Here is a 13679-nt window from a genome sequence, read left to right as displayed (position 1 = left end):
AGCTGGTTGCTTTAACAGGATGTGTTTTTCAGATCTAAAGCAAGACCAGCAAGGTCTGATATTTCCATTGTAATTTTTTATTTTTTTCTTCTTTTTTCATAGGAGAATTTCATCTCTAATGAAATCTCTTCTTTTTCTATAATTCAATCCAAAAAAAAAAAATCTGTAGCAGGTTACATGTGGAAAACATAAGTTTTTCAAATCAGGACATTCCTGACAATGGAAAAAGGTTTAGTTTCCTAAAAATGAAAAGGTAAAACTAAATGAAAGGCAGACGAAAAATCAGCACGCTGCAATCAGCTGAGGCTATCAAATAATCTAGAAAAGAAGGTTTGACATATTTACAGTTCATGGGTAGTTCCATGTGAAGTCATCCTCATATCACTCTTTCTCTACATCTATACCATGCACCAAAGATCAACATAATAGACATGCTTCTGAAAAATGTACTTAGTACACCAGGCTCCCCTGCCATATTGGGCGTCCAGGGAGAGCAAGATGTATGCAGCCTTACCTCCACAATAGGAAAAGATGTTCTGTGATTTGACCCCATCCCCAAGACCTTCAAGTTTGGGTGCAACATTCTTAAAGTTGTAAATTTATATATGCAAAGATAATTAATTAGCTCTAAATTTATCTATACAAACATGCCAATAATAATTAGATGGCTGAGCATATCGTCTAATTAATATCAAAGTTATCTGTAGAGCCAGTCATGCACATCTCTTGATCAGTACCTTAGATCTGCACTTGTTCATGATATCAATAAATTCATTTCTACCTATTCCTGTAAGCCGCAAGGCATCTGCAGCACTGAAATTCGGGATGCTATCATAAGGTTGTTCTGCAGAAAAATAAAAGGTGCGTCAATCTTTGAGTAAGAAGACATTATTCAAGTAATTAGCAAGTAATCATGGATCAGACAGCAACTAATATTAAGGCAAATATACTAACCACCACAATTAAATATATAGATAATTTTAAGAAAATAATTAAATTAAGAAAAATAAGTTATTAAATTAAGGAATAGATAAGAATAGTTTAGTTGTGTAATGCAAATAAAACAAACAGAAGAATTCCTGATTACGAAGACAGGTGAATTAAGGATGATAAAAATCAAAATATGAGGATGTATCGCTTATTTTATCTCATAAAAAACCTGCTCCATGTCGACAAGTAACAGGGCATGTGCCATTGGGCACAAATCATGTCCCCATGGGTGACACAATTAGCAAAGAAGCCGGAAAATTAAGATGGAGCCTTGTGTTATGAATATTGGTCAGAACTTGTTTCATTGAAGATTTTCCCTTCAAATTTATGCACTTCAAGGGAATGATTGATGAGTTGGTGGGCCTGCAAGTGAAGTTTAATAAAATTATCCTATCACGTTCACTACCTTTGCCTCATCAGTAAAGAACCAAACACAGAAGTGAACAAAAAAATTAAAAATTTCCCTAAACCCTTGCCCCTATCCAAAGAAAGCAAAAATTTTGGTTCAAGTTCTTACATACCGAGGGAAAACTATTGGCCTAGTGCATACCATGTCCCAGGTGTTTGGATGACTGGCAGCAACTATTACAATTCTCTAAGGCCTTTGTAAAAATTAATGAGACTTTAGGAAGAACTATCAGTAGATGCAGGTTCTTGGGTGTGAATGCGAGACACTGTTTCATTCAATGAAATGTAATGGAGATTGCCAAAAGAGGAGAATCACGGAAATTCTTAGGAGATCAAGTGTCAGATGAGAAATGGGGGCCAAGAATCGTCAGTTTCATAGACTCAGAGGGGGAATTCATGTTTCATCCTTACACTAGGGAGAGTCCTGGATTCTTATAAATAAATACCTTTTGAATGGAAGTAGTTTGTTGTCATTATTATAAATAAATTAACTTAGTCAGCACTAAAAAAGAGGGTAAAGCACAAGGCTACGTGTCTAATAATTGTAACATTCTACAGGACAAAAACAGGGTATTTAAGAGTGAATTCCTCCTATCACTTAACTTTAACTCCTTTCATTTCTCACTGTTAACTTAAGTTTCCTGGTTGACTCATGCTTTAAATGGACATAAACCTAGAATATCAATCGCACTATAGACAAACAAATACTTATTGGAGTTTTTTATTAAAAAAAAAATTTATTGAAAAGCAGCAGCAGAAGAAGAAGAACAAGAGAAGAAGGGAACAAGTAGTCCTAAATCAAAATAATAAGAGAAAATAAAACTGCATCATCTTAATAAAGCACTCCAATCTCTGACAATATCTTGAAAACAGAAACCCTAGAACAGCATGCAACATAAGCCCACAAAGAGAAGCCAAGAATTGAATCCTGTCCCAAATAAATCCATTGACAATCTCTTCTCTGTAAAACTTGCAGCATTTCTTTCCAGCTAAATTCCCAACAAGACAGCACCAAGAGCAAAACAGCCTTTTAGCACACTCACCATTCCCAAAACCAGCAAAAGAAATAGTCAACATATCTTCCACTGAATTTGACCAAGCCCACAATTCTCCAAGAACCCCAAGAAGAGAGTTCCACAAGTTCCACGAAAAAAGAACGATGAATATACAAGTGCGATACATCCACTGAAAAATATCCACACATTAAACAAATATCTGGCAACAGAGCTCCACAAGATTTCCTACTCAGCAACAGATTGTAGGCATTAACTCTATCAAGGACCACCAGCCAAACAAAAGCCTTCATCTTAAAAGAAAACACCTATTGGATTATTATAATTAAATACTTGCATGAAAATAGTACAGTGTATGTGTCTCACTTGTTTATTCATTGTTCTTTTGCTTGGAACTCGTGAAACTCTCATCTTGGGGTGCTGGGGAATAATGGGTCTGTCCAAATTCAGTGGAAGATATGTTGCCTGTTTCTTTTGTTGGTTTTGAGAAAGGTGAGGATGCTAAAAGACTGGGGAGATGTGCTCTTGGTGCTACGTTGTGGGGGATTTGGCTGGAAAGAAATGCAGAAACTTTTACAGGGAAGACACTATCAATTTATCAGTGGGATTTATTTGGGAAAGAATTCAATAATTGACTTCTCTTTAGGCTGATAGCACAGGCAGCTTTAGGGTTGTTGTTGCCTGTTCTCAAGATTTAGAAGAAACTCCCACCAGAAGTCTTCACCTCTCTCTCCCCTTTTATTTATCTTAGGTAAGGGACTGCTGACTCTCTTGATTAAAAAAACTACCAAAGGAAGCCTTCTCAAAGGTCTCACTATCAGAAAGAACGGAAGTGTCTTGGAAGTCTTCCATATCCTTTTAGCAGATGGTACCATCATTTTTGTGAAGAGGATCCTCAGCAAATCCTCAACCCTGGGCGAATTCCAATGAGGGAGAAATTAACAATAAAAGCACCATGGAGAATGCATAAATGATAAAGATGGGGGAAAAAAACTCAAAACAAAGGAGCATCCAATCAAATTTCCTCCCACTTTGAACCTTCTCATAATTACCAACTCTATACATACAAGAGTGGATGGGGGTTTGGAAGTCAGAAACCCAAGTGGCTGACATCAACGCCAGCTCTTGCATCCCAACCATAATACTAAACCTCACATTTGATACAAAGTACAAAGGAAATCAAGGTCCAAAAGGACCTATCATAAGATTCATAACCAATTCACCACTAAAGAGATGTTCTTAGACACTATTACCCCAGGCAAAAAATACTCTTCGGCTTACAGAATCTCCCAAGTAAAATGATGATCCCCTTACTAAACCACACATCAGACCACAAAAAACCTAAACAAAAACAAATAATACAGAGGAATAGAAGAAAGACAAGCCTGAATGGAAGTTACTGAGTCCCTAATGTAAGACAAGAACCTCTTCACCTGCCTAACATCCTAAAAACCTTTTCAGCCACCAAGTCCCAAGAAGAAGCAGCCATAGGATTATTGTCCAAGAGAATGTCTAAACAGTTAAGAGGCCAATCCAGAATATCACACTCAAAAACTAAAGAATAATGGCAAAGAAAATTAGCAATAACATTAGCATCAACAAACCCACTCTTGGACAAATTAATCCTTAAAACATGAAACTTTCTCAAAAATTAAAAATAGTCTAGCACAATAGAGAAAATTACTAATATCCTCGGACAGGAAAAACATGGTATTGCCTAGAAACTACACATGGGAGATAGAAACATCTTCACACAATTGCACTCCACCCTAATCCTCTTCAGTAAATCCATATCCACCCTCTACCTATCATGGTACTCAGCATCCTCACTCAGAGGAGAAAGAGATAAAGGATCAGACTGCCTAAGACCCTTCAAAGCTTTAAACCAATATTTGAATTCTTCATTAACAATCACAGAAAACACAACAGATGAAAGGCAATCCCTAACCCACTTCCTTCCTCCACCTACCTACAATGCCCCCCCCCCCCCCCTCTCTATCACCCTATAAGAATATTCTAGCAAACTCAACCATAAGCTTTTTCAAAAATTAAATTCAAAACAGACCCATGCCTACCTCTCTTTCTAGCATCATTCACCACCTTGTTCACCACCAATGAAGCATCCAAAATCTGATGACCTCCACTATAAGCTTTCTGAGTTCAACAGATCATATAAGCCAGCATGCTAGAAAGGCTATAAAAAAAAACCTTTGTTAGAATCTTGTAAAGACAAACTAATAGGCCACAATCCCCAGTTTTAATGGAACAATATTAATGCTTTCCTTAACCACGTCATTCAAGGAAAACACATTAAAAAATTTTCATTAGATCAAACTTCACCACATCTAGCTTTAAAGAAAAAAGGCATGGAAAAATCCTTGGACCTCAAAGACCTTCTCCCTCTTGTCTCAAAGATTGACCTCTGCACTTCTTCCTCTCCCAATGGTCTCTCTAACTATAACGCACTATCCTAAGAAATCAGAAACCCATCTACCATTCCACCCCACCGCCCCTGGAGAGAATTACAATTCTACAATCATCCTCCTGCAATTCAAGTTTCTTTTAGATAATAATACTACTCCAAATAAATACAAATTATAGACTCCATATCTCCTCTGTAATAACTACACGATCCTTAACTACCACACCCTCATCAATTTCCAATTCTTCTATAAACTCTTCCTTGTCCTACAACTAGGCACCCTATCAAGAAACTACTGTTACAATCCCCTTTATCCACTTTAGCATAGTCTTCACCTCCAACTAATCTCCTCTCTCAATATAATCTCAATTCATTTAGATGTTGGATTCTCCTACCAATCAAATTATCAAAGAGAGCAACCTCCTCTTCCAACCTATCCAAACTACTAATTTCTTGCAAGATATTTATCTTTTTTATTCTCACGCCACCATACACTTCTATATTTCAAACCTTCAATTTGTCTTTAACAAGTTTCAACTTCTTCATAAAACAAAATCCTCTAATGCCTCAATAGAACACTCTTCCCACCAACATATTTTTTTTTTCTTCCCACCAAGTCTTGAACAACTTGAGAAATTAAGGAGGAGACAACCACATAATTTCAAAAGGGAGTGGACCTACACCTAGCAAGACTATATAAAATGATAATAAGAAAATAGTCAATGCTTCAAACATTACCAAACATTGATTTCTCCTAAAGCAACAATAGAGGTTATTGCAAACTAGGCAACTGGCACATCTCATCTTGACAAAAACCTCAATTTTCTAAGGAAATTTTAACCCCTTCTAAAAGGCATCCCCAGGCCATAAGGCTCCCTACTTTGCGAGGGTAAGGGAAGGGTCCTCACAATGTATGCAGTCTTACCCTTGCTTTTATCCAAAGAGGTTGTTTCCTTGGACTCAAACCCGTGATCAACCAGCCACAAAGGAGAAACCTTACCGTTGATCCAAGGCCAAGCTTCTTGACCCCTTCTGTGAAAATCAAATCAAAATCCGAATAACATTTCACCAAAACCTCATTAACCCACATAACCAAAATAAAACTAAAATCACAAAGATTTCTCAAATTTGTGCTTTTAGAGTGGTTTTAAATAAGGAAGTAGATTTAAGAAATGAAGCTAAATTCTTGAAAATTAAAAGTGTTCAAAGTGGAGACTTAAGACATTATACTTATGAATCAAATTATGAGTACGGAAGCACAAACTCCCATATAATTGCCCAATCATTCTTCCTTTTCTCCTTGTCTGAAAATCCTACTTATCATGGATGAACTAAGCATGTTGTGGTGGTGGGCGGTAGTAGCAAAGGCACTATCGGTAGGGAGCAACAACATGCTAGGGAGATTCAGAAGGATTCAATTAGTGAAGTATGTTTGAGTAAATTGATGGCCACAACAAAGCCCAACTCATCAAGACCTAAACATGGCAACATAGCAAATCCTCCACCATCGTTGATTCCACACTGCAATATGCATGAACCCTTGCTCGAATCATTAGTAATTCATCAATCAAACTCACCATTTGCACCCACTTCCACTTAGCTGATTCCACCAACCAAAACCCCTTTCACTACACTAGAAGCCCCCACCTATTACTGTCAAACACTTACAACTATAGAAAACCCATGGCAATCTAGGCCTGAGTTGTGGAAATTGATGTTGGAGAGAAATAATGACTTAAGAGAAAAGGAGAGACAAATCAGACTATCAATGTCAGGGAAATGGTCAGAGAGAGAGAGAGAGAGAGAAAGAGAGGAAGGGAGGAGTTGCATCTATGAAAGAGAATGAATGTGGACTAGAGGCCATGTTTTAGGGGATATTTTACCATGGACCCAGATAGGAAATGCATAAATGCATGAAGTATGGCCATAAATCACTCATATTTGATTGAACTTTAACATGCACGTGCCTCCACTACCTTGGAAAAGTATAACTGCATCAACAATTTTCATTGAATTTTAGGGGACATATAATAGACATAGCAAGAAAAAGGAAAAAAACAAAAAGGAAATAGAGAGTCAAATGTAAAAAAGACCATGAAAATTATAATTAGAATAGTTTTAAGTATTACTTTGAAGAGCTGTAATTATTAGAATTGTGGTAGCCAATTTTTTTATTTTTAAACAAATTTAAAATCAAGAAAAAAGCAATGGGCGAATGGAGCTCTTCCATGCATGCTGGTGTGTGCATCATTTAATGCCAAAGTATTTGTGTGTGTGTGCACACTGCATGCGCCTGATGCAATGAACTTCCCACTATGTGATTACAAGCTAGTAATAGTAATGACTAGTGTAATAGCATTGGCATCAGCATTTTGGAAAACTCATAGCAGATTTGTAAAAAGAATGCTAACCTATTACCATTTTTCATAACCTCAAATAGCATATCACAGTAATATCTGAAAGGTGACACCCTCATTACACGGCAAACATACTCTGCAAGATGATAGGGGAACAGCTGCAAACAGAAATTCAATAAGTAAATGGTGTCAATTTGAAGATACTAAAAAGCATGGCCATAAAAGCATCTAGCCATCCTAGTTATATGAGTGAATTCACTTAATTGAAAATACATCTGTGCAAAGAGCCAAAGTACTTTTCATATCTTCATACATAATTAGAACTCTGACATTGCAACGGGAATGGGATTAAATTTCAGCATAGAAATTTGTTTGAAAATGTTGATTCTGTGCTGAAATATGACGATAACATATGGGCATATTCCCCTTTAAGCCTCACCAAATACATAACAAAAGGTATGTGCTCAGATTTTGCACAGCTGCCAATGCAAATTTTGTTGTATTCTTTCCCAGAAATATACTCAGTTTTGCTCAAGAACATTGTGAAAGACAATAGGTGCATACATATATTGGAACTATAAATTTCACATTCCTTCAGTTGGACACGAAGACAAAATATCATTCAGAATTTTTTTATCAGTGTAGAGAAGAATGAGATATATGTCAGCATAAACAACTGACTTACAATAGAACGCATAATAATAAAAAGCAGGTTTTCATGTACACCCACTACGCACCGCTAGATTCTTTCGCAAATAACGCATCATGTCTTCATAATATTCACCTTCTTTGCATACTTTACGAGCAAAGCATGAGTTCCATTGCAGTCTTTTCTTTATGCAATGTTCAATTATCCTGCACAAAGTTAGCACAACAACAAAAACAGAAGTCAAATCAAAAGAAAGTGAATTTAAAAATTTTTTTAAATAATAATAATAATAATAATTCTCAAGTATCATTAAACAGAGGTATCAAAAAAAAATTCATAAATAATGAGAATGCCTAAAGATATATACAATATCTTTATATATACATACATATATATATATATGCATATATATGCATGCATGCACATGTGTGTGTGTGTGTGTGTGTGTAGAGAGAGAGAGAGAGGGAGAGAAATAGAGAGGCCTTTGTTTTTTTATTGGTAAGGAGAAACTTTTATTAGCTGGGCGTCAAGGGGATGCCACCCAGTGGTACAAAACCTCAGCCACTCTGTAGAGTGTCACAAATATCAAGAATTACATTTTTATCATTCAAATAAGCCCACTATGCTAGCTAGAGAGGCCTCTGCTATTAGCATCAAAACAGATGTTCTTCAACCGTGACCATTCAGCAGTGAGAGGAAATGGAGACAAAGTAGCAAATGAATAAGTGAACAAAAAGATTAGAATAGAAGCTGCAGGCAAACCTTCTGTGCCATTCTTCTTTAGAAGAAAGAGTTGCTTGAAGTCGTTTCGGAAGGCTCTCCCAAGGACATTCTTCCTTGATTGCTTTCAAAATCAACTGTTCCTCAATTGTAGCCGGAATGTGTTGCATTGAACCCGACTGCTCAATTTACCACAACTCCCTGTAATAAATCAATGCAAATGCATGACCACTGACCGTATTAATATGTATGACATTGGCTCAATTTTCTATTTAGAACTCAATCACATGAAAATCAACTAAAATTTATTGAGTTCAGATCCAACAAACATCAATGCATAAAAGTCATTCCACTGCATAACTAACAAGAGGATATTTCTTCTCTGGAACAGAACATAATCAATGCTTCGTCGACATTAATTTCGATTATGCACAATACTTCACAATATGTAAACTGTAAATTACCAAATGCGCCTCGTTTCCGGATTTCGATCTCTCGATCAGGAGACACTTTGAACAAACTCTCGCAGAAACTGAAAATAATTAACGGTAAGAACAAATGGACTGCAAATTATCAGCTGCGGACGCGAACCTGAAGGTATGCTCAAATGCTGCAATGGATCAAAACTAGGGGTTTGCAATTTTAAGAGATCTGGAGAAGCGGAAAGATCGACTTCGCTGAGATGAATTACAGTGGTGGGACCCCTGCCCTGCGCTCTTTGGCTGATCTGGTTGTTACTCGTTAGGGTTCTGAGCCAGGGCACAGCAGGCACAATTTTAACCCAGGGCGGGGAGAGACGACAGAGGCAGAGCTATTTGACGCTTCAACGACGTCGTTGTTCGGTGGGCTTGAATAGTCTGGAGCAATTGCGTGTCCCCGCCCTCTGTACAGTAACGGTCAACTCCAGGGTTTTTTCACCTGTGAAAGACGAACGTTTCGTTTTCCTTTTCTTTCTTTTCCCGGGTTATAAAAAACTGTATTATTCCGTACAAGTTCAATTCATATTTTATAGCATCCGACCCGTTTTGAGTAAACTACACTTGAACAAATTACTAAGGCCTGTTTGATATTATTTTCTATTTTCTATTGTTAATTTTTTAATAATAAAAAAATAAATTATAAAAATACATTGGTTTATGTTGTGTTCTTTTTCAATCAACCTCACAACCTTCTTTGTCACAGCTTTCAACCTAACCTCATTCGCCAACTTTTACTCTTTTTTTTTTTTATTAATTACATAAAAATTCCAGCCACCAACAAGTTATTCAGACCTCCTGACGTGACACCAAACCTACAAATCAACTCCTCACTTCTTTGCTTGCATGCTTTCTCGTGCTAACAAAAGTTTGGCTCCACCAATGAGCTTGCAATCAACTACAAAAAAGGATAGGCTTTTCTTTTTCCCCACAAAAGAACTTTGCAACTGTATGTATATCAACTCAAAGCAACCCCTGCGGTTCATGCTTATCATTTGCCAATGTTCTCTTTTTTACTTGTAAATTATAAAGGTTATTTATATGTTCTCTTCCAAATTTATTTGGATCAATAAGTGGGGTGGGTTATTTTATCTTCTGTTAAATTTCACTCAACTTCCTTAGCAATCAAGTTTGCCTCTTTGGCCTTTCTTTAAAAATTTTGCAAATTATTGAAAATTATGTTGTTGGATTGATACAATTTCTAGTCCTCTAGAGCAGCTTGACATGGTATCTTTCATGAGTTTATTTATATTCTAGTGACAAATATTTTGTTCCTTATTGTTAAAACTTGATATACATTGTTCCCTAAGTTTTGGAATCAACCTCCCAGCACCGCACGCAACGTCGCATCATTGACGTCTCCACCCACTCACATGCACGTGGTCCTCTCGGCTGCATCTCTGTTTTCCAGTGTCTTAGAAGGTTTTTTTTTTTTTTTTTTTTTTTTTTTTTTTCGGGCGGCGCTCACTTGGTCTCGGCTCTCTCTCATTCCGACGTCGTCTCGACTCTCTCTCATTCCAGCATCGTCTAATTCTGTCTCGACTCTCTCTCAGCTCCCTCATCGTCTTTCAGCTCTTTCTCAATTCCCTCGTTGTCCTAGCAGCCCCTTGAATCACGAAGCCACTCTGTAATCTCCCATTGTTGGTGATGGAGTTCTTAGTCCTCTTTACAGAGCTCTTCTTCGGTCTTCTCAACTGTGGCGGACGCCATGTGCGTACGTGTTGCTAGCAGCAGAAAAGAGAAAGCAATGTTTCCTCAAACCCTCGCCACGAAAGTCTGTTCTGTTCCCGACGAGACCCCTCCCTATAAGAACCTCCTCGTCTAAGGCTATCTCTCTAAGCCAGTCACCAGCAGCCAGACACTGCCGCATCTGCCGCCACTCACTGTTGACCTTATAGGTCACACCCGATTTTGATAATGACAAATACTCCAGTATTTGATAGCTTTTAAGTTTGTGTGTAGGTTTACATTAGCAAATCAATTGATGGCGCTCGAAGTAAAACCTAAAGACCCTGAATATTATTTCTTGTTGTAATTTATATTATTTGGGTCTATAATAATTTATATCGGTCTGTAATAATCTTTGCATGCCATGCATGTAGGTAATTGTAAGCTCAAAATGACAGTATATTGACCATAGGGACTGAATGACCTTAGGACCGACGCCGAATTTTTGGGACTATTTCAAAACGGCTTCAGTAAGACCCTAGTATGACTCTAGGTCTCATTACTCATGCACATATATCATACAAAATTGAGGAGTGTTAAAAATGAATAAAATTGAATAATATAAGGAAATTTGAGAGAGCTCGGGCGACCGAACCCCAGGAGTTCAAAACTCCTCGAGCGCCCGAACTGTTAAAAAGTCAACAGTTGACTTAACTCTCGGGCGACCGAACCATTTTTGTGCATATCTTCCACGGGCGCCCGAACCCTCTGAAAGGGACCCCTCACCAACTTTGACTACCGAGGAATTTAGTTCAAAATAGGCCCCGGGCGACCAAACACGTGCGTTCGGCCTACCGAACCTAGGACCAAGCACCCGAACCTACAAACAAATGTTTCTGACTTTTGTTTGGGCTACCAAACCTACACTCGGGCTACCGAACTATTTTTAAGGGTTTTTAAAAATGTGTCTACTTGGGCTACCGAACCTCGGTTCAGCCACTCAAACCTTGCCGAGTTAAAATTATTTTAACTGAGGTAAACACGTGTTAATGTGAATTAATACTTCCTAAGCATTTTAGAACTTTTCTAATAATACCCTGAAGGTCCCAAACGGTTATATTTTTTACCTTGCCTATAAATTAGGCTCATTTGTGAGGATTATTAATTAATTAGAAAAATTATTAGCCAAGAATCGTCTCTACTCCAAAAATCCTACTTTACTCAAATACCCTCAAATAGTCATTCCTTTGATACATCTTGGTATTGTAAGAGCTTAGTGAGTGTGCTTGTAATTGCTAGAGAGTGCTAAAACTCCCATTTGCTTGATTGATTTTTGATATTATTTTTGGGGAGTCTGACTAAGGTTTATCCCAGAAATTTCAATATTATAAATCTTGTGTTGGGATAAACGAACAAGCTTAGGGATCTTTGCATTGTCATTGCAAGATTCCCTTAGTTTTGATTTTGTTGTGCAAAAACATTTTCTACAAGCTGTAGTATTCTTTCAAACAACTCTTGAGCATATTACATTGAAGAAAATATTTTTGAGTTAATTTAAAGATTGTTGCAGTATCTTTGAAACTGTGGTTCATTATTGAGATTTGATATGACTTGTTTCAAAGAAATAACTTGATTAAAACACTCTTAAGCATTCGTGAAATCATATCTTGTTAAGTGTGGCTTGCACAAAAATACACATCACTGAACTTGCATTACCTATATTGTTGATGTGCATGTGATAGATTATATTGGGTACATATCTTCTTTACTTGAGAAGCATAATCACTGTACCAGTTATGTTGTGAAAAATACTGTTGTATTCCAAGTGTGGCCTGAGAGGGTGGTAATCCAGCCTGTAAGGATTGTTAGGGCCTTCTCCACCCCGCAAGGAGAATTTGTAAAGGTTGAGGTCAGCCCTGTGCTAATTGACCTGGTTGTATTAGGTGTTGCTCCACCCGTTAAGTGAGCATTAGAAGAGTCCTCGAGCTTGCGAGTTAGAGGCGGGGACGTAGACACAGTTAGCCAAACCCCGATAACATTTCTTGTGAGTGCTTTTAATTTTTGCATTTTAAATTCTAGCACATGAATGTTTATATTTTACTATTGTGAATGATTAAGTTTATAATTGCATAGACAGGTCCTAGGTTGAGTAATACTGTTGTTAAACCGATTGACCTAGGGACAAATTTTTTAAATACCCAATATACCCCCCTCTTGGGAATACACCAAAGCTAACACTCACCATCATCTCCGGCGACCTTCTTTTGCTCTAAATTGGTCAGCATTATCATTTTTTTTTATGGCATCTTTAAATGATGTTGCTCGCCCTGTTGAGATTGTTTTGAATGGCTCCAACTACAATGCTTGAGCCCAATAAATGTCAGTCTTTTTGATTGGTTAGAGATTATGGTTTTTTGTCACTAGAATAAAACAAAAACCCATAAAAAATGAAAAGCAAACCACATAGGAGTTTGATGAGGCTCTTGATAAATGGGAGAGTACTCATTGTAAGATTCTTTCCTGGTTTATTAATACCTCAGTTCCTACTATTCAGAGTCTACTTCCTAAGTTTCGTAATGTCAAACTTGCTTGGGATTTTTTGGCAAAATGATACAACTGTGGTAGTGATGCTGCTCTTGAGTTTCAGTTGGAAACTCGGCTTTCCCAGATGCATTAGGAACCTGGACAATCTATTGCTGAGTTTCATGCTCAGGTTAGTGGCATTTAGGATAAGCTTTCTCAAGCTGATCCTACTTTTTCTAATAAGCAGTCGATTAAGCTTTTTGCTGCATATCGAGATCGTCATCAGTTCATATATTTTATGATGCATATCCGAGATGAATTTGAGAATACTCGAGCTTCTTTGTTACATCGATCCCCTCTTCCTACACTTGAGGTTGCTCTTGCGGAGCTCATTTTTTATGATATATGACAACAGACTCGTCGGGTTCATTCTATCGATATGGTCTTGGCTAC

General features: G+C 37.4%; 1 protein-coding gene across 5 annotated transcripts in view; it reads right to left on the bottom strand.

Moving 5' to 3' along the window:
* LOC131162326 (uncharacterized) overlaps positions 1-9497 on the bottom strand; it is a 66192-nt gene extending 56695 nt beyond the window's left edge. For 2 of the 5 annotated variants that reach the window (XR_009138741.1, XM_058118674.1), the window contains exons 1-5: positions 9151-9490; positions 8602-8760; positions 7928-8045; positions 7252-7348; positions 738-844 (exon numbers count right to left, since the gene is read on the bottom strand). Coding sequence is in view for 3 of the 5 variants with exons in the window: in XM_058118674.1 (XP_057974657.1) it covers positions 738-844; positions 7252-7348; positions 7928-8045; positions 8602-8729 (450 nt within the window). In the remaining 2 variants the exon portion in view is untranslated. Of the gene's footprint in view, positions 1-737; positions 845-7244; positions 7349-7927; positions 8046-8601; positions 8761-9023 lie in introns of those variants that run through there. The other 3 variants (XR_009138740.1, XM_058118673.1, XM_058118675.1) reach the window with 3 other exon arrangements.
* Between the last annotated feature and the right edge of the window lie 4182 nt (positions 9498-13679).

This window comes from Malania oleifera, chromosome 8, assembly GCF_029873635.1.
Source record: "Malania oleifera isolate guangnan ecotype guangnan chromosome 8, ASM2987363v1, whole genome shotgun sequence".
NCBI classification, from domain to species: domain Eukaryota; kingdom Viridiplantae; phylum Streptophyta; class Magnoliopsida; order Santalales; family Ximeniaceae; genus Malania; species Malania oleifera.
The sequence above is the reverse complement of the archived record's forward strand: the minus strand, read 5'-3'. Positions and strand labels throughout refer to the sequence as shown.